Consider the following 23,775-nt stretch of genomic DNA (forward strand, 5'->3'; position numbering starts at 1 on the left):
GTTGAATGCAACCCCAGATCTCCATCAATCATTTGCAGTGCTTGGTTGGGCTGCTCCTACAAAGGCAAAATACACCTCTGGAGGTGCCTTTGGATGGGTGAGACACCCACAGAGGCAAAAATGTGATGTGGAAGAGACCTGGAGTGACCTAAATGACCCTACGTAAGCAGCCACCTCCTGCCACCAGCACCATCAGGTGTCCTCCAAATCCCATCCTCAAGTTTTTTCCTTTTTTATGAGAATCTTCCCCTCTTCTCAGGACCATGAGTGAAAGGAGAGGGTGAGTTTGGGTGGGATATGGCCTAAGGGGAGCTGCCTCTGCTCTGAGGTTGGGGTGAAGGGGCCCCCACCACTACAACACACACCACGTAGGTGCTTCACGGCCAATACGACATCTTGGGAGTCTCATCAAGCCTTGAAGGGTGAAGCACCACCACCAGCCCAGGCAGCCTGTTCCCAGGGCTGCGGGCGCAAACCCCATTCTCTGGAGACACATGGACACCACAGATCCCAGGATGGGAACCTATTGAGATGCATCCACCACCGGCTGGGCTACAGAGGATATTCAGGAACAAGCTCAACCTTGAAATCAAATCACAACCTCATGATCTGCAGCCAGGAACAGTATTTGGAAGAGGCCAGAGCTTCCCCTGTGGTGTCTCAAGGGCTGAAACAGGAGGAAGCTGTGGGACAGGGGAGACCATCACAACCAGGAAGCCCACAACCATCTTTGCAGGGGGATCCACCAGCCCAAATCCATCTCACTGGCCCATCTTGCAACCAACCTCTGCCAGGTACAGGCTCAGTGGTGCCACGTGAGATCCACCTCACACCCAGGATTTGGTGGGTCTCTCCTTACCAAATCTGCCAGCAACATGCACCAGGTGACCTCCCACGCACGTCTGAAGGACTCTGGGAGAAGGTACTGGGTGGGAAGGAGGAGAGACCACCAAGGGGCAAAAGCCCATGTCAAGACCCAGCCAGACATGGTCACGGGCTGGAGGAGGCAATGAGACAGAGTCATCGTTAAATAACCATCCTGTAATTAGTGCGCAGAGCACTGAGGAGCACACACCTCCCACCCTCCGCCCTGTTCCCAGTGCTACAGGGACCATACGAAAAGTGGGGATGAGGTGAGACCTCTCCAGGAGTCTGAGGGATGGCACAAGGGCACTGGAGCGGGCAAGGACAAGGCTCCTGTCTCACCCTTGCGAGCAAAGGTCCGTGTGCCACCCTCCGCCCAGCAGCCATCAGGCAAGGAGGGACAAATCCAGGCTCCAGTGGCAGCACCAGGGTAGCTCTGGGAAGCAAGAGTGGAGGAGGAGGAGGAGGATGCAGAGAACTGGTTGCGTCTTGCTTCCCATACCCCATCCAGGTTCCTGCCTGGAAAGTCCCAGGAGCGGTTGGAGGACTTACAGCGCTGGGCGTCACTTGCTGAGGCTCCCAAAGTGGACGGCAACAGTGTGTCCCCCCCTTTCTTCTGCTCCCTACCAGTCCCGCTAGCGCCCTGGGGCAGAAAAAAAGGGGGCAATTAACCAGGTCATTAGCAGCAGCATGAGATATGGACGGGATATTTGGACCCCAAAAGTCTTCAGGGGTAAAGGGAGGTGCTCACTCTTCCCTGTGATCCTTTCCACTGCCCGTACCGTTGCCACACCCCTCTCCCAAAACCCAGGCAGGTCTGTCCCCTCCTGCAGGAAACTGCGCACCCCGAGTCCCTGGGAGCCTCCAGCCCAGGCTGAGCCACACTCACTGGGATGACTGGGGAGGGGGTCTCAGGATGACTTAGCGGGTCTCAGGCCTCCTCTCCGCACGAGGACAAAGAAGAGGGCTCCTGCCTGCCCACCAGCAGTGTGCCACGAGCCATGGCATGCCTGCCAGGAGCCCCATGGGCTCAGGGAGGGTCCTGCTGATCCTGCGGGGGTCTGCGCCGGTCCTCGGGCACACATATGGGGTCCCCCAGGCTGGGGCTCGTCTGCTGCCTGTCAGCAGTGCGCTGATGGCCACTGCGGCGTGGCAACACTGGAGCTGCGCCGACCACGCCGGGGCTCAGCCGTCGCGGTGCACGCGCTGGTGTTGCAGCAGGTTGGAGGGGTGAGCAAAGCCCTTGTCACAGACACTGCACTTGTAGGGGGTCTCCCCCGTGTGCACCTTCTCGTGCACGGCCAGGTAGGCCAGGTCCTTGAAGAACTTGTGGCAGAAGCTGCACTTGTAGGGCCGCTCCTGGCTGTGCACGCGGTGGTGCTGGAGGAGCAAGGATGGCCGGGCGAAGGCCTTCCCGCACACCTCGCACTTGTAAGGGCGTTCCCCCGTGTGCGCCCGCTCGTGGATCACCAGGTAGGACGACTGCTTGAAGGCCTTCCCGCAGGTTTTGCAGACGAAGGGGCGCTCGCCGGTGTGCACCCGCTCGTGGGAGGAGAGGGCGTTGGACTGCTTGAAGCCCTTGCCGCAGAGCGGGCAGATGAAGGGGCGGTCACCCGTGTGCACCCGCTCGTGCACCTTGAGGCTGTGCCCGTAGGTGAACTTCTTCCCGCAGACCCCGCAGACGTGGGGTTTGTCGTCGCAGTGCTGGCGCTGGTGGAGGAGGAGGGCGTTGGAGGTGGGGAAGTCCTTCCCGCAGTCAGCACACTTGAAGGGCTTCTCGGCGCAGTGGGTAAGCGCGTGGCGCTGGAGCTCGTAGGGGGTCTTGAAGCTCTTGGCACAGCGGGGGCAGCGGAAGGGACGCTCGCCACTGTGGATGCGCCGGTGCTCTTGGAGGTTGGAGGAGCGCTTGAAGCGCTTGCCGCAGAGCTCACAGCGGAAGGGTCGTTCCTCCGTGTGGACCAGCCGGTGACTTTTGAAGTCCGAGTGGCGCTTGAAGGAGGCCTGGCAGAGGTCACAGCGGAAGGGACGCTCCTCGTTGTGCACCACCTCGTGGCTGAAGAGCTCCCAGGCCCGCTTGAAGGCCTTCTCACAGACGCCGCACTGGAAGGGCTTCTCGTCCACGATCACCTCGCGGATCTCCAGCTCACCGACGCCGCTTGCTCCCCGCTTCGGGTGGGCAGGCAGCCCCACTGCCGCCTCCTCCAGCTCGCCCACTGCGCTCCCCAGCACCAGCTTGGCGGTGGAGTAGATGCCACGCTCATCAATCAGCTGTACGAAGTCCGGCTTGGGGTGGGCATCGTCGGAAAGAGGCAACTCAGGGGAGCAGGACCGAGACCGTCTCTCCTCCTCCTCTTCCTCACTGCTCCGTGGCACCTCCTCCAGCCCATTCTCCATCTTCCTCTGTCTGAATTCACCTGTCCGGCCCCAGATCAACCGCAGCCTCTTCCCCCGGGAGGGTCCCGGCTCTTCAGCGCTCTCCCGCTGTCCCAGGGATGCAGGGACACGGCTTGTCTCAGGCTTCAGGCACAGACGGTGCTTCCGCCGGCATGGCCACAGCTCCTCTGGTGCCTGGTGGCATGGGGAAGCCCCCTCATCCTCACCAGTCTTCTGGCACAGCCTGCCTGCACCCCGGAGAGTGAGAGAGCTCTGCCCGTGGCAGTACTGTCCCAAGCGGCGTGGAGAAGCTTGCCCCAGCCGCTCCGGGGAGCTTTCCCCCAGCTCTTCTCTTGGTTTCACCCCAGCTGTGTCCTCCTCCTGCTCTTCTTCACCTTCAGGCCCATCTCCTTCAGAAAGCGGGGAGAGCCTCTGTGAAAACGGGGGCTCGCAGGCTGGAGGACCTGGATGCCCTTCCATGGCAGCCCCTGCAAAAATGAGAAAGGAGAGAGCGTGAGAGCGATGACGGGCCAGGGGCAGGACCAGGAGGGAAGGGGCGTGAAGATGAAGAGGTGGGTGGTGGCAGCAGAGGGAGGTCAGAAAAAGAGAGATACATAGAGAGGGAGGGATGGTGAAGGAGGCAGTGGGAGAAGGCAGCGAAACAGGCACTACATAGAGTTTGTAAAACCTGGTGTCACGAACCCCTTTCCCCTTTGAGGGACTGAGGTGACAGGCAGACCTGGTGCCAGAGAAACATCCCAGATTGGCACTTAAAAGCCTTTTTACCCATGAGCCTGTTACTAGCACCCAAAAGCAGCAGCTACTCATAGCAGAGAGCGACTCACTTCCTTGCAGGACCTGCTCATGGTTAACTGGTTGTAGCAACAGCTGAAGAACCGGCCTCAACCGTGTCCCCACTGTCAAGGGCCATACCGGCTGGCCAGCAGCTTCCAGGCAGGGCTTTGAAAAGCTCCTTGGAGGGTGCTCAGTCTCCACAGTGACCTACGTGACCCCTCATCTGCGACAAGGAGGTGCCAGCCCTGCTTTGGGTCCAGGCTGTGGACGCACAAAGGGATTCAGCCCCCAGCTCCTGGGGATTCAACAGCACAACTCAGCTCCAGAACGTATCGGGGCGGTTTTTCAGGTCACCTTTTTAACAAATGCTCCTCTCGTGGGCCGGTGTTTTTCCAGGCTCCATCCAAGCCCACTGATACCTCCGGAGCCTGTTCAGTGCTGGCGCAGCTCGACAAGAGATGTCAGGCTCTGGTATCCACCTGGGAGATCCCCTGAGCTGGATTTGCTGTTCCCATTTGGGATATCACACACAGATCAGTTTAGCCAAGGGAGGGAAAGAGGGTTAAAGCACGATTCGTCTCCCGAAATCCCACATGAAATCAGACCCCACAAGGGCCTGGTGCACAGCCAAGAGCAACCAGGTATAACAAGGAGCTCTTCATCGCAAACAGCTAAATTCAGGTGGTTCAGTCTAGCCTCACATGTCTAGAGCCATCCTGGTGAGAGGCAGTGGGGTGGAGGGGCCATCAGGCGCAGCAGATGCTTTAAGAGCCTCCAAGCACCATGTTGCACAGAGAACGCGACCACCGACCTGACACGGCGAGGGAGCTGCCACAAAGCCATATGAAAAACTGCCCTAAAGGTGCCTGAGAAGAGACTCCCAGGGGTGTGAGCAAGGAAACAGCTGCCAGAGAACAAAAAGCAGAAGAGAATAATGATATGGGTTGGGAAGGCAGCATGCCAAAGCCTCCCAATGACTGATAAGTGCTGGAGACCAGCAGTTGGATCCGCAAGAACCGATAAACTCTGGGCACAAAGATATCACCGCCTCTGCCCAAGGCCACTGGCCCACACTGGCATCTGCAATGGGGGCTGTAATTTGGTATAGCTCGATGGCTGCTATGAACGAACAGACAGGAGTTTGTGGGATTACAGACAGACAATGACATGATGTGGTCTTTCCGAGGGATTTTCCGAACGCTTCCAGCACCCTGATACCAGGGGGAGCCCACTGGGGATGTGGGAGCCCGCTGGGGATGGAGCTTCAACCAGGCAACTGCAAGGGAAGGCAAGGGGGTGAGCGACAAGTGAATGAGCTTAATGTTATTAATCACCACTTCGATCCCATTAAAGCTTAACAAGTAAAAGGTGCTCCAAGAAATGCGGCTCCTTGCCCACATCTCCCACTCCCAGACAGGTCTCAAGGTGGAGAGAAGGAAATTCACAGACAAAGCAAGAGGGTTTCCAGGTGTGATTTCGTCTCGCTGGCACAGAGTGAGTACCGTCAACCCAAAGGGTTGCAGGAGCACCGGGATGGGACGCGTTGAAAAAGCAACACCGAGGAATCCCACGTTGAAAAGGCAGATGAAGGTGACGGTCAAATATATTATGAACAGAAATGGGTGAAGGGGACAGCAAGTCAAATAAAAGAGGGTTAGAAGTAAGGAAAACCAATTAAAAAACCCCAAACCAGCAGAACTCATTACTTAGCCAAACTGAGATGAACATTTTTGCCACCTGCTGAGGTGGGCACTCACAAGACGCTCGGCCCTTAGTCTTTACTGCACGAGTAGCACTGGACCCAGAGAAGAGGGCTCAGCACTACACTCTCCAGGGCACGCCAGCCTTTCTGGGATGGATTTGGACCATTTCTTGGCCAGGACTCTCACCCGGAGACTGCAGAGCCCTTCCCTTTGGGTTGAGACATCAGGCTGACACTCGGTGGGGGGATCAGAAAGCCTCCCAAAGCGGAGGGGAGAACGAAGCTGCCATCTCGGGTCCCCCTGCTCTCAAATCCTGGCTTTAAAAGAGGGAATTGCCAGCATGAGTGGAAAGGAATGGCACAGACTGGGCTCGGAGCGGGACATGGACACAGCGGGGCATAGCTCATGGGGCACACAAAGGAGGAGACTCGCACAGGTGAAGAACCCCGTGCCGGGCCTTTCATTGGAAACATGCTTCCCTGACTCCGAAAAAGCCAGTTATTAGGGCTGCCTTTGCTGCCAACCAGACATCCAGCACATCCTGGCTGACTCAGCACGGTGAAATTGCGCAGGATGATAAATTCGGTGTTTTCTGGTGCTGTGTGATGGCCACAGTGAAGTGACCAGGGGGTTTCAGGGTTTCCCTACCTGCCACAGCACTGGGCACGGCTACGTGGAAGTCCCTCAAGGGCAGGGTGATGTTAAACATGAGAGAAGTGGAGCCAGACACCGGACTTACTGAGGGCCAGGATGGAGCCTGTTTCATTGAAACCACGGGGTTTTGGAGGGCTCTGCTGTTGGGGAAGGGGTCCAAGTGTACAGGCAGTGCCCACAGACCTCGTGAGCCAGAGGAACAGAAAGGGATGAAGCAAGAAAAGCACAAGGGTGGCAAGGCGACATATCTGGGGGAAAAAAGCAGCAAGCATCTGCCAGATTAGAGCTTCTATGTGCCAAAGCAGAGAAGATTTGGGGGATTCAGCCTGAGACAGGTGACTAGGAGTGTCCCAAGAAAGCTTACGTGCTCCTAAAACGCAGCAGGAGAGGTATCCCCCAGGCGGGCAGCGCCGCAGCAGAGCCAAACCCTGCTGAAAAGGGCTTTGGTGAAGATGGGGTGACAGCGAGTTGCCATTTCGGAGAGAGTCATGTGGTGCCTGGTCCTACCTGCGGAGCAAGAGCTGGGGGTATCGAGCATAGCTGCCACGGAATTGCTGCCCGCAGGCTCTAAATAAAATTGAGAAAATATGTTGGGAAAGGAAAAAGACTAATTTCAGTGAAGGGATGGGGCTGGGGTGGGAGCAAAGAGGCAGCGATGGAGGAATTGACAGCAGCAGCAAAGGCTCCAACTGCAGCTTCTGGGCCAAAAATACATGATTTTTGTCACCCCCAGCAGTGTCAGTGATACCCCCAACATCCCCAGTACCTGTGGGATGACCAGGATGGCCCCCCAGTCTGATCCTTCACGCCTTTTCCACACCCCAGAACACCCCAGTTACTCCCAGCATGGCCCAGTTTTCCCCCAGAATCAACAAAGATCCTCCCTGCATATCCCAATATCATCCCCCTAAGAACACCACAAGCCCTCCCAGCACGTCCCAGTCTCCTCTGGTATCACCCAGACACTTCCATCCATCCATCCATCCATCCACCCCCTCCCAAAATGCATTACAACCTGAACCTCCCGGTATGCCCCAGCAGAAACCAGACTCTCTCATCTCATTCCCAATCCCCATTACAACCAGATCCGACCCAGTATGTCCCAATCCTCACCAGTATAACTAGACTCTCTCATCTCACAGTCCACCACTCTTGCTGTTACAACCAGACTCTCCCAGCACACCCTGGTCAGAGAATCATAGAATCATTTAGGTTGGAAAAGACCCTTGGGATCATCGAGTCCAACCATCAACTCCACTCTACAAAGTTCTCCCCTACACCATATCCCCTAACACCACATCTAAACGAGTCTTAAACACATTAGGGATGGTGACTCCACCACCTCCCTGGGCAGCCTATTCCAGTGTCTGACCACTCTTTCTGGGAAGAATTTTTTCCTAATGTCCAGCCTAAACCTCCCCTGCTGCAGCTTGAACCCATTCCCTCTTGGTCTATCGCTAATTACCTGTGAGAAGAGACCAGCACCAACCTCTCTACAATGTCCTTTCAAGTAGTTGCAGAGAGTGATGAGGTCTCCCCTCAGCCTCCTCTTCCTCAAACTAAACAGTCCCAGCTCCTTCCATCGCTTCTCATAAGATTTATTCTCCAGGCCCTTCACCAGCTTCGTTGCCCTCCTCTGTGCTCGCTCCAGCACCTCGAGATCTCTCTCATATTGAGGTGCCCAGAACTGGACACAAGTTCCTCCCAGTATCAACCAGACTCTCTCATCTCATCCCCACTCCCACTACAACCAGAGCCCCCAGCACACGCCAGTCTCTCCCCGTATCAACCAGACCTCCTCATCTTTCTGCGCTCCAACATCTCCATTACCACCACAACTCCCCAGTATGCCCCAGTCCCCCCAGTATCAACCAGACCCTCTCATCTCACTGCCCTCCGCCCTGCCATGACAACCAGATCACCCCAGCATATCGCCGTCCCCCCCAGTATCAACCAGACCCTCTCATCTCACTGCCCTCCCACCAGATGCCCCCAGTGTGCCCCAATCACTTCCCAGTATCAACATGGGCCCTCACATCTCATCCTCTCCCCGTTACTGATGTACTTCAAGAAGGCAGAATGTACTTTTAAAAAGGTAAAATATATTTTAGAAGGTAGAATCTCTCATTAAGTAAGAATAAAGAGCTGTAAAAAGGTCACAAGGCCCTGTGAAAGCAGACACTTGGTATAAACAATAAATGCCTTGCTAATGAGTATATCCTTGAAGAAGAACAGAAGGCTGATAATAAGGAACATCCCACCACAGGAGGCACCAAAACCGGCTGAAAACCAGCCAGCTGCTGGATAAGACATAAAGTCAAAAAAAATTTGCAATAACTGGGAGATCGCGACCACCAACTCAACTGGAGACTGGGCTCCTGCCCCGCCTCCCCCGTGCTGGAGCATGCACACATCAATTAAAGGACCTTGTAACTTTAAATGAAAGCGAGAGACTGTACTAGCCAACAGAATTTCTTAAGATAAGGTACTAACCAATAATTATAATTAAGGCTGTGTATTTCTGCGTTTTGAACCATGTAAATATTCCTAAGAGTTTGCAGGCCGGCATGCCAGCTGTGCGGATTCCCGCCTAGCACCCATCTCTGCAGAAATTCAATAAATGAATACCTCTTCTCTGTGCGTATATTGGCGTCTGCACACCGGTTAAACGACCCCGCTTTGGGACAACACTACCATTACAACCAGTCTGCTCCCAGCGTGTCCCAGTCTTCCCTGTATCAACCAGACCCTCTCATCTCATCCCCCGCTCCCGGTACAACCAGCCTCCCCCCAGCACACCCCAGTCCCTCTCACTATCAACCAGACTCTCTCATCTCTCTGTGTTTCAGCACCTCCACTACAACTGCAACCTCCCAGTGTGCCCCAGTCCCCTCCCAGTATCAACACGGGCCCTCCCATCTCATCCTCTCCCCCACTCCATTACAAACAGCCCCCTGCCAGCATGTCCCAGTCTTCCCAGTATCAACCTGACTCTCCCATCTCATCCCTCACTGCCGTTACAACCAGACCCCCCAGTATTCCCCAATCCCAGTATCGACCAGATCCCCTCATCTCTGTGCTCCATCACCACCAATACAAGCACACCCTCGCATCACGTCCCAGTCCCCCCAGTATCACCCAGACCCTCTCATCTCGCCACTCTCCCCCATCCCCATTACAGGCACACCCTCCAGCAGCTCCCAGTCTTCCCAGTACCAACCAGAACGCCTCATCTCATCCCCTTCCCCCATTCCAATCAGACACCCCAGTCTCAACCAGACCCTCATCGCACTGCCCTCCCTCTTCCCATTAAAACCACATCCTCCCAGCAAACCCGTGCCCCCCAGTATAAACCAGAGGCTCTTATCTCACTGCCCACCCACTACCAGTACAACCAGACGCCCTCAGCATGCGCCAACCCCCTCCAAGTATCAACACGGGCCCTCCCATCTCATCCTCTCCCCCACCACATTAAAACCAGGCCCCTCCCAGCACCTCCCAGTCTTTCCAGTATCCACCAGACCCCCTCATCTCTCTGTGCTCCAACACGTCCACTACAACCACAAATTCCCAATATGCCCCAGTCCCCCCTAGCATCAACCAGACCCTCTCATCTCACTGCCCTCCCCCCCACCATTACACCCAGACGCCCCCAGGACGTCCCAGTCCCCTCCCAGTATGAACACGGACCCTCCCGTCTCATCCTCTCCCCCCTGCCATTACAACCAGCCCTCTCTTACCACACCCCAGTCCCCCCCAGTATCAACCAGACCCTCCTCGCTAACCCCCCCCGCCTCGGTACCACAACCCCGCTCCTCAAGCCCCGCCAGACCCCGGCCCAGTATGGCGGTGGATCCTCCCAGCCCGCCCGCTCCCCGCGGTGGATGCCACGGCCGGTTCCCCGCTTCCCCCGGTGGTGCCGCCGCCAGCCCAGCCCCCCCCGGGCTCACCGGGCCCGGTGGGGTCGGGCCCCGCCGCCGCTCGGCCCGGCCGGTGCCGCGGCCCAGCGCCTCCCCCGGCGCCGCTTCCGGCCGCGCTCGCGCGCTGCGCCGTGACGCCACTTCCGGGGGCGGGGAGGGAGGGGGGGGGTGAGGTGGAGGAGCGCGCATGCGCGGGGCGCGGAGCCGAGCGTCGGCGGGCGGGGCATGCGCGGGGAGGGGCGCGGGGGGGGCGGTGTGCGCATGCGCGGGGGGAGCCGGCCGTGTGAATGGGGTCGGGCTTGGGCGTGGGAGCACGCGTGTGCGCGTGGGGGGACACGTGTGCGCACGGCACGGGGACGTGCCTGGAGCACGTGTGTGGGCGTGGGAACACGTGCGTGCGGTGCGTGGGCGTGCGTGGAGCACGTGTGGGCATGTGGGGACACACCAGAAGCACGTGTGTGGGCATGGTGACACACGTGTGCATGTGGCGACACGCGTGTGCAAGGCAGGGAGGTGCCTGGAGCACCTGTGTGCGCATGGGAACGTGCCTGTGCATGTGGGAACGCGTGTGTGCAGTGCAGGGATCCACCTGGAGCACGTGTGTGGGTGTGTGGGGACACACGTAGGAAGTGCACGGACATGCCTGGAGCGTGTGTGTGCATGTGGGGGCACACGTCCAATGCAGGGATATGGCTCGAGCACATGTAGGGGCAGGGGGACACGTGTGCGTACAGCGGGGATGTGGCTGACGCATGTGTGTGCATGTGGGGACATTGTGTGCGCGTGGGGACACAGGTGTGCATGGCAGAGACATGCCTGGAGCATGTCTTTGGGAGTTGGGACATGTGTGTGCGTGAGGGGGACACATGTATGTGTGGCAGGGACGTGTCTGGAGCACATGGGTGGGCATGGGGACATGCGTCTGCATGTGGGAACACGTGTATGCAATGCAGGGGCGTGCCTGGAGCACATGGGTGGGCATGAGGACACACGTGTGCATGACAGAGACACTCCTGCAGCACATGTGTGGGCATGGGGACAGGTGTGTGCACGTGTAGACACGCACATGCAATGCGGGGACATGCCTGGAGTATATGTCTGGGTGCAGGGACACGCATGTGGATGTGGGGACACACCAGAAGCATGTGTATGGGCATGGGGACACACGTGTGCGTGTAGGGACACATGTGTGTGATGCAGGGACGTGCCTGGAGTACATGCGTGGGTGGGTGTGGGGACACACATGTGGATGTGGGGACACAAGTCCAATGCAGGGATGTGCCAGGAGCACCTGTGTGGGCATAGGGACACACGTGTGGGTGTGGGGACACGCATGTGCAATGCAAGGAGGTACCTGGAGGATGGGATATGTGTGTGCATGGCAGGGACGTGCCTGCAGTACAGGTGTGGGGACACGTGTGCAATGCAGAGATGTGCATGGAGCGTGTGTGTGCGTGTGGGGATGCGTATGTACGGATGGGGACACACATGTGCAATGCAGGGATGTGCCTGGAGCGTGTGTGTGGGTGTCAGGACACGCGTGTGCGTGTGTGGGGACACGTATGCAATGCAGGAACATGCCTGGACCATTTATGGGGACACCTGTATGTGTGGGGACACCTGTATGTGTAGGAACACACATGTGCATATGGGGACATGTGTGTGCAATGCAGGGACATGCCTGGGCCATATGTGTCCACATGGGGTTATGCGTGTGCATGTAGGGACACGCATGTGCAATGCAGGGATGTACCTGGAGCATGTGAGTAGGCATGGGAACATGTGGGGGGGGGGGCATGCGTGTGCGATGGAGGGACATGCCTGGAGCACGTGTGTGCACGTGGGAACAAACGTGTGCATGTGGGAACACGTGTGTGCAATGCAGAGACATGCCTGGAGCACAGGTGGGTGTGAGGACACATGCGTGCATGTGGGGACACCCGTGTGCAATGCAGGGCCACTGCAGGAATGTTCCCAGGCTGGGGCATGTCCCACCTCGCTGGGCAGCCTGGGCCTGTGTCTCACCACCCTCAGGAGGTACATGGCCCTGCTCATCCAGCCCCGGGCCCCGAGAGTTCCTGTTGTTGGGCCACCACCCTGGTAACCAAACTGGTTGGGGTCCACCACGGGGAAGCTCTTGAGATGTTCCTACTGCCCAACCCTGCCTCCACCTCCCGAAGTGACAATGTGAGAGAATGCCAGATAAACCAGTAACACAGACAATATAATCATGGAATGGTTTAGGTTGGAATGGACCTTAAGGACCATCCAGTGCCACCCCCTGCCCTGGGCAGGGACACCTCCCACCAGACCGGGTTGCTCCAAGCCCCATCCAACCTGGCCTTGAACCCCTCCAGGGATGGGGCAGCCACAGCTTCTCTGGGCAACCTGGGCCAGGGGCTCACCACCCTCACAGCAAACAATTTCTTCACAAGATCTCACCTAAATCTCCCCTCTTTCAGTGTAAAACCCTTCCCCCTCATCCCATGGCTCCCCTCCCTGATCCAGAGTCCCTCCGAAGCTTTCCTGGAGCCCCTTGAGGGACTGGAAGGCGCTGGAAGGTCTCCCCAGAGCCTTCTCTTCTCCAGGCTGAACACCCCCAGCTCTCTCAGCCTGTCCCCACAGCAGAGGGGCTCCAGCCCTCCCAGCATCTCCGGGGCCTTCTCCAGCCCCGCTCCAACAACTCCGTGTCCTTCTGCTGTTGGTGCCCCAGAGCTGGAGGCAACGCTGCATGGGGGGTCTTTCCCAAGCGGAGCAGAGGGGCAGAATCCCCCCCTCGCCCTGCTGCCCACGCCGCTGGGAGTGCAGCTCAGGCTGCAGGGGGTTTCTGGGCTGCCAGCGCATGTTGCCGGCTCATGTTGAGCTTCTCGTCCACCAGCACCCCCAAGTCCAGGGCTGCTCTCCATCCATTCTCCACCCAGCCTGGATTTGTGCCTGGGATTGCCATGACCCAGGTGCAGGACCTTGCACTTGGCCTGGTTGAACTTCATGAGGTTGGCACGGTCCCACCTCTCCAACCTCTCCAGGTCCCTCTGGATGGCCTGTCGACCGCGCCACACAGCTTGGTGTTGTCAGCAAACTTGCTGAGGGTGCACTCAATCCCACTGCTCACGTCATCTACAAAGATGTTAAACAGCACCAGTCCCAGTACTGACCCCTGAGGAACACCACTCATCACTGGTTTCCACGTGGACATTGAGCTGTTGACCGCAGCCCTTTGAGTGTGGCCATCTAGCCAGTTCCTTATCCTCCAAGTGGTCCATCCATCAAATTCATGCTTTTCCAGTTTAGAGACCAGGATGTCATGCGCGACAGTGTCGAACACTTTACATAAGTCCAGGTAGATGACGTCGGTTGCTCTCCCCTTATCTACCAAGGCTGTGGCAACAACATAGAAGGCCACCAAATTTCTCAGGCACAATTTGCCTTTGGTGAAGCCATGTTGGCTGTCACCAGTCACCTCCTTGTTTTCCATGTGCCTTAGCAGAGATTCCAGGAGGATCAGCTCCATGATCTTGCCAGGCGCAGAGGTGAGATTAATAGCAATTACTCAACATTTAAAAGCTAAGAATGAACAAATGCATGCTAGCCTTTTAAAACACAGTGATGAGGTAGGAATAGAATAAATTAATTTCTTCAGCACTAAGGTTTTAAAAAGAAATCCCAAACTTACCCAAGCCGGAATCCGCGGCAATTTAGAATTAATTAAAATTAGTTAATTAATTAAAGCTATCACTTTAATTAAAGCAGTAATCAAGGAGTGAATTCTAATTAAAGACAACCCATTTGTGCTGAAGTGGAGCAGAAATGGAAAATCTCAGGCTTTCCAGGAGCCTGGGCAGTTCCCCTGCTGCTGCAGCTCCAATGGGACATTGTCCCTGCTTGGGTGGAAAAGTCAAAATAAATAAATAAAGCAGCAAAAATATAAATATCAGTTTTGCAATGGTGTTTTTTCAGACCTTGCCTGGATGGAAACACGCTGTTTAGACATTCCGGGCAGGAATAGAATGGCTAATTGAAGATAGAGATGGCAAAAGGTGGTTTGTTTGAGGATCGATCAAGCTCTGGGTCTTCTTGACCAGTCGCCTTCCTCAAGGGTTGTTACTGGGACCCGTGCTGTTCAACATCTTTGTTGGTGACATGGATGTTGGGATCGAGTGCACCCTTGGTTGCTGACGACACCAAGCTGTATGGCGCGGTCGACACGCTGGAGAGAAGGGATGCCACCCAGAGGGACCTGGAGAAGCAGGAGAGGTAGAGCCGTGCCAACCTCATGAAGTTCAACCAGGCCAAGTGCAAGGTCCTGCACCTGGGTCATGGCAATCCCAGGCACAAATCCAGATTGGGCAGAGAATGGATGGAGAGTGTCCCTGAGGAGAAGGACTTGGGGGTGCTGGTGGACAAGAAGCTCAACATGAGCCAGCAACGTGCACTGGCAGCCCAGAAACCCCCCGCAGCCTGGGCTGCACTCCCAGCGGCGTGGGCAGCAGGGCGAGAGGGGGGATTCTGTCCTTCTGCTCCGCTCTGTGAGACCCCACCTGGAGTACTTCGTCCAGCTCTGGAGCCCTCAGCACAAGAAGGACATGGACCTGTTGGAGCGGGTCCAGCGGAGCCCATGAAGATGATCAGAGGGCTGGAGCCCCTCTGCTGTGAGGACAGGCTGAGACAGTTGGAGCTTTTCAGCCTGGAGAAGAGAAGGCTCCAGGGAGACCTTAGAGCCCCTTCCAGTACCCAAAGGGGGCTACAGGAGAGGTGGGGAGGGACTCTGATCAGGGAGTGTAATGATAGGGCATGGGGTAACGGTTTCAAACTGAAAGAAGGGAGATTTAGGTGAGATCTCGTGAAGAAATTGTTTGCTGTGAGGGCGGTGAGCCCCTGGCCCAGGTTGCCCAGAGAAGCTGTGGCTGCCCCATCCCTGGAGGGGTTCAAGGGCAGGTTGGACGGGGCTTGGAGCAACCTGGGCTGGTGGGAGGTGTCCCTGCCCAGGGCAGGGGGTGCCACTGGGTGGGCTTTAAGGTCCCTTCCAACCCAAACCACTATGATTCTATGAATTCTGACATGACAAGTTTGATTCGGAATTGTTGCATGTTAATATTTTTAATACTTGACAATCTTTATAATTACAGGCTTTTCCTTAAAGTTTAACTTGAATGCCCTGGCTGCAGTTTAAAATCCTTTTTTTTCTTCCTTTTTTTTTTTTTATTTTTTCCCCAGTAGCATGGATATTTTTTTTTTAATAAGAAAATTTAAAAAATCTAAAACAATATATTCATTTCTGGGCTTCTTTGTATCTTAACTAACCAAACACTGCTTTAAATGTTTTAATGCCTTTTAATATGATGAAATCTGTATTTCTAAAATAGAGATGATGCCATTCTTTAACTAACAATTCATCTCTGCCAAGGTGTTTACAAACGTATTTGTTATCTAATATTTAATAATTATTTAGGCTAGTATACTTACTTTTTGGAGGTTGGCAAGCCTACAGGATCTATTAAGTGTTGATTATAAAACACCAGGTGGATTTCTTTTAGGCCTGTTCTGCAAAAGATACCCACTCGGATTGCAAAGAAAAAAAAATAATTTGGTAATAATTTCCGGTTTTCCCTGTAGTTTTTAGTTTTGCTTAACTTATTTCTTAACTGGAAGCAGGGAAGGTGATGGGTTAATTTAATTTCCCACTTCCACTGTTGACCTGCTCTCCGAGGGTGGGTTAACATTCCTCTTTGAAGTGTTTAAACATTTCGTAATCCCATTTTCTCTCCTGTTTGCTTGGAAAACAAAGCAGAACCGAAAGCGAAATTGTTGCTTTAATTGGTTGTTTTAAGAAAAAACAACTGTCCTATGCACTCAATGCCAATGATTACTGTCTCAAACACTCTGTGCACACCCCATGCGGTCGTTTGTCCGTCTTTTTATTGGCATATTACATAAAATTTCCAACACAGCAGTCCTTTGGTGAGAAAGTGTAATAATTGCTGCGTTCCTAGGGGAACACGTGGAAAATACTTGGAATTTTGCAGACGACTGCGTGGCTGCCCTTATTTACAGGAAGCATTGGTTGTTTCTAATTTATGGCACTAAAGGTCCCTTTCCTTGGATCTGCAGCAGGCCGCCTAGTGCTGCAGTGGAGGAAGAACTTCTCCTCTTCCTCTCCCTGTAGCACGATTGTGAAGGTTTTGAATGAAAAAGATCTGCCCCATCCCTTATAGCTGTAGCAGCGTCTCTGCCTTTCCTGCAGGGACTCTTGTGTTGGTTTTGTTGTTTGTTTTTTGTTTTTTTTTTTTTAATCAGCCATTTTAATAATCCATTTTTAATGGATTTGTGAAATTTACTGGGATTTACTGGGAAATTTACTGGGAAATGATCTTCGGCTTGGGGAAATCGTTTGTGTGTTTGGAGGAAAAGGGAGAGGGTTGGGTGGGAATTCAAAGGGACATGGGAGAAAAGTGGGGTTCTTGGGGTTCAGGGCAGAGGACACGGGACACCAGCTTCCCACCCCACTCCCAAAAGGACCTGCAGTGGTGCGCTACCCACACCCCAGCCCACCCACCCCATTCCCGGGAGAGGGATGTCCTCTGGATCCTCTGGACTTTGGATCTTGTTAATCATTGCTCCAGAATGGTGGCAACAAGGGCAGAAAACTTTTCCCTCCCCTTTTTATTCTCCCTCCAGTTCCTGGCGCCTCTGAGGACCTGTAGCTCCTGGAGCAGAGCAAAGCTGGATTTTGGGTACCAGACGGGGAAGTTCTACCTCCTCTCCCCCTGTCTGGCCAGAAATTCTGCAACGATGACTGCTTGACACACCTCCAAGCCGTGAGGGCAGGTAAACACGTCAGGTAAAGATGGGAGGTTGGTCCATCAGGAGGAACTTAGAATCATGGACTGGTTTAGGTTGGAAGGGACCTTAAAGATCATTCAGTTCCAACCCCCCTGCCATGGGCAGAGACACCTCCCACCAAACCAGGTTGCTCCAAGCCCCATCCAGCCTGGTGTTGAACACCTCCAGCCATGGGGCAGCCACAGCTTCTCTGGGCAACCCGGGCCAGGGGCTTACCACCCTCATAGTGAAAAATTTCTTCCTGAAATCTAATCTATATCTTCCCTCTTTCAGTTTGAAACCATTAACCCTCGTCCTACCACTACATGTCCTTGTAAATGTAAACTTAGCCCTAAAGCTCCTTAAAGGCCCTATGAGCCAGGAGTCCCCCATCCGTACAACCCGCTGCTGAGGTGGGGTCTCCATGAGGAAGAACTGCAGAGTGCCCAGCTGGGCTATCCCGTAATGCACATCTCATATCCCCAACACCTCCTGATACTGGGGATATGGGATGGCTGGGCTCCTCTCTGGGAGCTGCTATGGCGGGGAAAAAGTTTCTTGGCTTGGAGTCAGCACCCTGATCCTGTCTCTCTGCTTCCGCATCGCAGTGGTGCAGAGCTGCAATACCCTGTCCCCATCCCCACCCAGGCGCGATGCCGGTCCACTACGTGACATATGAAGGCATTAAGTTCCCACCTGCCTACAACTCCGAGCACAGCTTGAGTTTCGCCCACAATGAATTCCTGGTGCGGGACGATGACATCTTCAACGTCACCTACCCCAAGTCTGGTATGACGGGTGACAGCAGGGCTGGCCAAGGGTGGAGAGGGGCAGGAGAAGGACGAGGACTTTGGAAACATCTCCAGATGTTATTCAGAAGATTAATCTTCTCTTGTGGTGGGGAGCAGGAATGTTTGGGGTGGTGTTTGCTGCAGTGGTTGTGCATGGGCAGGGCAGTACCATCACTTGGCGGGGGCACAGACTCAGCGCTGAGGGTGCTGCTGACCATGGACCCATGGCACAGTGAGGTCCTCCCATCCTGATCCCCCAGACAAGGTCCCCTGCCCTGCATCTCTGCTTTCCCTGGCAGGCACTGTGTGGATGACCGAGATCTTGAGCCTCATTCGCAGCCACGGCTGCCCCAGCTGGAACCGAGCCGTCCTCAATTCTGACCGCATGCCCTGGTTCTCAACCCGTCTGGGTCTGGAGTCAGCTCTCAGCTACCCCTCACCTCGCCTGCTGACCTGCCATCTCCCCAGGCACATCTTCCCCAAGTCCTTCTCCCTTTCCAGTGCCAAGGTGGGATGGGCATCCATGCAGAGCTTCAGGGGGAACACCTGGGAAGACTATTGCCCAGGATCTGGGGAACCTTGGAGAGAGGGGTGTTGGGTGAGAACCTTGGTGTTGGCCGAGGAGAGTAGTGAGCGTCGTCCATGCCCTCAAGATGGAAATATTCAGAAATGACTCACATCCTGCTTCTCTTGGATATTTTTAAGATGGCTCTAGGGGACTTGTGTGTTCATGGAGATCCTTTCCCAAGGTCTGCATGACTAGCACAATTTATCCTTGTGTGGCAGACCTCTCCATCTTCAGATCTACCCTAGTGCTAGGGCCTGCAACTCCTCTTCCACTACCGGGAGCTTATCACTCCTGTTGGCACTACCCCAGGTTATTTACACCCTACGGGATCCTCGAGATGTTGTCGTCTCCTACTACTACTTCTCCAAGATGTGCAACAGCTATGAGGATCCTACATCCTTTGAGCAGTTCTTGAGGGACTTTCTGAATGGAGATCGTGAGTGTGGTTTGGGGCTTATTCAGGGCACAGGGGTGGGTGGTGTTTTCCATTGCCTCTGGCTCAAAGGTCTTTTGCTAGTGTCCACTGGTGATGGCTGTGAAGGCAAGCTTCCCACAGGACGGGGGTGAATGCCTCAGGAGGAAAGCAAACTTCTGGATAGACAGGTCCACAAAGCCCTGTTGTACTTTGAAGGAGATGGAAAGTGGATTTCCCTGCCTTCTCCTGCAGAGTTCAGATGTCTTCAGGAAGTCTTGTCCAAGAAACCCTATAAAGCCCTGCCATGAGCCTTGCACACCTCTGTCCTCAACCTCTTCCCACCATAGAGATGGCTGGAGAAGAACCCATTACTCAGCTGCAATTGCAGTTGAACCTCCCAGTCCCACCTGCTCCCTGGACACCGTTGCTCTGACCTGCATCGTGGCTGCCCTCCCCCCAAGCTTGTGTGAACCCTCCTCAGCTTTGCACATCCCCTGCCCTGTCCTGACCTAACTGCCTTTTGCCTCCCATCAGTGCCTCATGGCTCCTGGTTTGAACATGTCCGAGGCTGGATGGAGATGAAGGACATGGAGAATTTCTTCTTCATCACCTATGAAGAGCTGAAGCAGGTAGACACCTGGGCAGACCCCACAGCTCCAAACGTGCTGGTGTGTCACAAGCCACTTGGTGGTAACAGGCTCTGTCTGTCCCTCTAGGACCTGTGTGGCAGCGTGAGACGTCTCTGCCGGTTCCTGGGTCAGGATTTGGATGATGAAGCCATCTCCTCAGTGGTGCAAAATGCGTCTTTCACGGCTATGCGGGAGAACCCAATGTGCAGCTCCATCCTGCTCCCAGCAGACATCATGGACCAGACGAAGGGCCAGTTCCTGAGGAAGGGTGAGCAAGAGGGATCCCATCACAACACCTCAGGGAGACCTCTCGTCAGGTGTCCTCCCCAATGAGGACAGCCAAAGCAAGGGTGTCTTGGCGAGCTGCATCACGGTGCACTTGAGTCTGAAGAATGGGGTCCGTAGAATCGTAGGATAGAAACATAGAATGACTTGGGTTGGAAGGGACAATAAAGGTCATCTAGTCCAACCCCTCTGCAATAAGCAGGAACATCCTTAACTGGATCAGGTTGCTCAGGGCCCCATCCAACCTGACCTTGAATGTTTCCTGGGATGGGCATGGTCTCTCATTGCGGACAACCTCCTTGGGGTGGTAGCTGGACCTAGGAGCTGAGCCTCTCCCCTTGTGCCTACAGAGCAGAGAGTGAGCTATGTGGTGGGTAGGGCTCTGAGCCTGAAACATTTCTTCCTCAGGCATCTGTGGGGACTGGGAGAACCACTTCACAGTGGCGCAGAGTGAGACCTTCGACAGGATCTACCAGGACAGGATGCAGGGGCTGAACATGACTTTTCCTTGGGACAGGCATTAGAATTCGTCCCTCTGAAGCCAGGTGAGCACTGGGTATAAACCAGCCACTGACAACTGGGGTAACTGGCTGCTGTTCGACAGAGGGGGCTGTGCCCAGGGCTGCAGATGGTACTGAACCTCAGCATGCAAGCAATTAATTTCATGGAATCATAGTATCAGAGAATCATTTAGGTTGGAAAAGACCCTTCAGATTATCAAGTCCAACTGTTAACCCAACACTGCCAAGTCCACCCCAAACCATGTCCCTCAGCACTACATCTACCTGTCTTTTAAACACCTCCAGGGATGGTGACTCCACCACTTCCCTGGGCAGCCTGTTCCAATGCTTGATAACCTTTTCGGTGAACAAATTTTTCCTAGTATCCATCCTAAACCTCCCCTGGTGCAACTTGAGGCCATTTCCTCTTGTGCTATCGCTTGTTCCTTGGGAGAAGAGACGGATCTCCCCTCGCTACACCCTCCTTTCAGGGAGCTGTAGAGAGTGATGAGGTCTCCCCTCAGCCTCCTTTTCTCCAGGCTGAACACCCCCGTCTCCCTCAGCTGCTCCTCATAAGACTTGTGCTCTAGACCCTTCACCAACTTTTTTCCCCTTTTCTGGACATGGTCCAGCATTTTATGCTGCCCTTTTACACTCTTTTTCCTTGGGAGATCTTTTTCTCCTGGGTTGTGCCTCTCCTCTCTGTCCCATCCCTCAACCCTTTTTCCTCTGAGGCAGTCTCTAGGGTCTCCCATCATAGGACTCACCTCCCTGTGCGCCAACACATCCCTCTTCTTCAGGCAAAGGGGAGTAACATACGCCTGAGAGCACACAGCTGAAACATGTACTGCCTGTCACATCCACTGGCTGTGGCACCTTGTTTGGGAGCTGCAATTAGCCAAAATGTTCTCCTGGGGCTGCTCATCAAGCAGGAGAGCAGCAGGGAAAATGGGGAGGACCACTAGAAGGCAGGTGTGCTGCCAGTGTTAACACAAATGATGAGATAATAATAATAATAATAGTAGTAGTAGTAACAATAAAAAGTGTGAGCAAAAGCAGGGCTGGCTGGCTACCAGACCCCGGAAATGTGGAAGTCCGCTCCGTCCCTTGCATGGGATGGGTTGAACAGCAGAATGGCAAAATATCCCCTCCACTTTCCGAGCCAAGAATGGGAATTCCCAAGAACGGGAATTTCTCACTGTCTCTTCACCTTCAGTCTTCCTCAGAAACAACAGCGAGGTTCACAACACACGTACATGTTCAGCACCAATAAATTGCACAGCAGCCCCTCAGCCCCAATGAACATACAGTGCTAATATTTCTTAATTTAGTGTCTGGTTGGCATTTTTTTTGTTGTTTTGTTTGTTTGTTTGTTTGTTTTTAAATGCCTTTCCTATTTGTATATAGCTTAGTTGCATGAATACCACTAGAGAAAAGTTAAGTGAGCATTAGCCAATCACTGTCACAGCTAAACAAAGCTAAAATCTGTTCGTATCAAGGCAAATCCTGTGCCTTACATTGGTGTATTAACACAAAGCCGATAACCTTTTACTACCAAATGAAAGACCCTTATCTACTTGATCTACAAGGCTGGAGTGTGCAACTATCACAGCTGGGTGAAATAAATAGACATGGCAGATCATAGAATCATTTTGGTTGCAAGAGACCCTTAAGATCATCCAGTCAAATCACTAACCCAGTACTGCCATGTTACCACTAAACCATGTCCCTCAGCACCACGTCTACATGTCTTTTAAACACCTCCAGGGATGGTGACTCCACCACTTCCCTGGGCAGCCTGTTCCAATGTTTGGTAACCCTTTTGGTGCAGAAATTTTTCCTAATATCCATCCTATGGCACCACTTGAGGCCGTTTCCTCTTGTCCTATCTCCTGTTGCTTGGGAGAAGAGACCGACTCCCACCTGGCTACACCCTCCTTTCAGGGAGTTGTAGAGAGCGAGAAGGTCTCCCCTCAGCCTCCTTCTCTCCAGGCTAAACAACCCCACTTCCCTCAGTCACTCCTCAGATGCTCTCCAGACCCTTCTACTTGTTCTCCAGACCTCTCACCAGCTTCGTTGGCCTTCTCTGGACGTGCCCCAGAATCTCAATGTCTTTGTTGCAGTGCGGTGCCCAAAACTGGACACGGTACTCAAGGTGCGTCTTCACCAGTGCGGAGTACAGGAGGACGATCACTTCCCTAGTCCTGCTGGCCACAGTATTCTTGATACAGGCCAGGCCTGGGCAACTGCTGGCTCCTGTTCAGCTGGCTGTCGACCAACACCCCCAGGTCCTTTTCTGCCAGGCAGCTCTCCAGCCACTCTCCCCCAAGCCTGTAGTGCTGCATGGGGTTGTTGTGACCCAAGTGCAGGACCTGGCACTTGGCCTTGTTGAACCTCAGACCACTGGCCTCAGCCCATCAATCCAGCCTGTCCAGATCCCTCTGTAGTCCCTTCCTACCCTCAAGCAGGTCAATGCTCCCACTCACCTTGATGTCATCTGCAAACTTGCTGAGGGTGCACTTGATCTCCTTGTCCAGGTCGTTAATAAAGACATTAAAAAGACATTATTAATTCTATTCATAAATATTATTATAAAGATATGTTTTCAACCTCCATTCTGTAGATGCTGAGCTTGTTACAGAGCCCTAGCACTTGGGTGAGCCCGTGAGAGCAGGCTGAGCCTGGCTGCCACTGACAAACATCCCTGTCGGCCTGTGGCCATAAGGCCATGCATTAAATCAGCAAAAGCCACAAAGACGCTGAATGTATACAAACAATAAAGTATTTTGGTGAAAGGTCAGGGTGACCTCAGCAAGAGAAAAGCAGGCTAAGCCAAGGCTGAGCAGCCACCTCAAGTTGGGCTGAAAAGCTGAGAAGCAAAAGGACAAGCGGCAATCCAAGACAGAAGAGTTGAGGAAAAGCAACACCTGCCCTGAAAGTTTGGGATTCCCAAGGAGCCAGGAGGGGTGGCTAAAATGGGAAGGGGTGAAGTTTCTGAATGTTTCAGTCACCCTGAGCTGTGCCACAAGTAGCTGTGCATGGAGGGACACGCTGGGATCTTGTCTAGCTGGAGGGGTTTAGAGCAGAGGCAGAAGAGATCTTGGGCAGCCTTGACAGCACTCCCAGGTGGGGGCAAGGGAGCCCAGACCACCAGAACAAGCAGAAGAGATCATGGATCTGTAGGAAGAGCATTTGTCAGAGCAGCTCCTTACAGATTCAATGAAAGAAAAAAATAGCAGATAGGGTAGCCTGGACAATAAAAACGAATGGTGCAAAATCCCCCTATGGTCAAGTGCCTGGGGGTCTTTATTTTTTATAAAAATAAGAAAGAAGTGTTCTCTCCTTTCATGATGAATACTTTTAAAAAAAAAGGTAGACGATGAGCAAAGCTTCCTCTAATCACAATGCTACAAAAATAAACCCCGACTCCACCCTGCAAAACACAAATACCCACTGGTA

General features: G+C 54.0%; 2 protein-coding genes across 6 annotated transcripts; one reads left to right on the forward strand and one right to left on the reverse strand.

The window, feature by feature from the left end:
• Positions 1-1,020: 1,020 nt before the first annotated feature.
• On the reverse strand, positions 1,021-10,419 carry LOC128901516 (zinc finger protein 883-like). Its single transcript, XM_054183582.1, has 2 exons — positions 10,340-10,419; positions 1,021-3,725 (listed from the first exon to the last, which is right to left on the reverse strand). The coding sequence occupies exon 2, from the start codon at positions 3,715-3,717 to the stop codon at positions 2,050-2,052; it is 1,668 nt and encodes a 555-aa protein (XP_054039557.1). The 5' UTR covers positions 3,718-3,725; positions 10,340-10,419; the 3' UTR covers positions 1,021-2,049.
• Positions 10,420-17,002: 6,583 nt separating this feature from the next.
• SULT2B1 (sulfotransferase family 2B member 1) lies at positions 17,003-23,574 on the forward strand. 5 transcript variants are annotated; one of them, XM_054183592.1, is made up of 7 exons: positions 17,003-17,134; positions 17,737-17,917; positions 18,219-18,427; positions 18,797-18,923; positions 19,437-19,531; positions 19,619-19,799; positions 22,940-23,574. In XM_054183592.1, the coding sequence occupies exons 2-7, from the start codon at positions 17,782-17,784 to the stop codon at positions 22,963-22,965; spliced, it is 774 nt and encodes a 257-aa protein (XP_054039567.1). In that variant the 5' UTR covers positions 17,003-17,134; positions 17,737-17,781; the 3' UTR covers positions 22,966-23,574. The 5 variants fall into 5 exon arrangements, with proteins under 5 accessions (XP_054039567.1, XP_054039564.1, XP_054039565.1 ...); XM_054183589.1 differs by lacking the exon at positions 22,940-23,574 and adding an exon at positions 20,225-22,791 and having other exon boundaries at positions 17,003-17,147; XM_054183590.1 differs by lacking the exon at positions 22,940-23,574 and adding an exon at positions 20,225-22,791 and having other exon boundaries at positions 17,003-17,147; positions 17,777-17,917.
• Positions 23,575-23,775: the final 201 nt, after the last annotated feature.

Source organism: Rissa tridactyla, chromosome 26 (assembly GCF_028500815.1).
Source record: "Rissa tridactyla isolate bRisTri1 chromosome 26, bRisTri1.patW.cur.20221130, whole genome shotgun sequence".
NCBI lineage: Eukaryota > Metazoa > Chordata > Aves > Charadriiformes > Laridae > Rissa > Rissa tridactyla.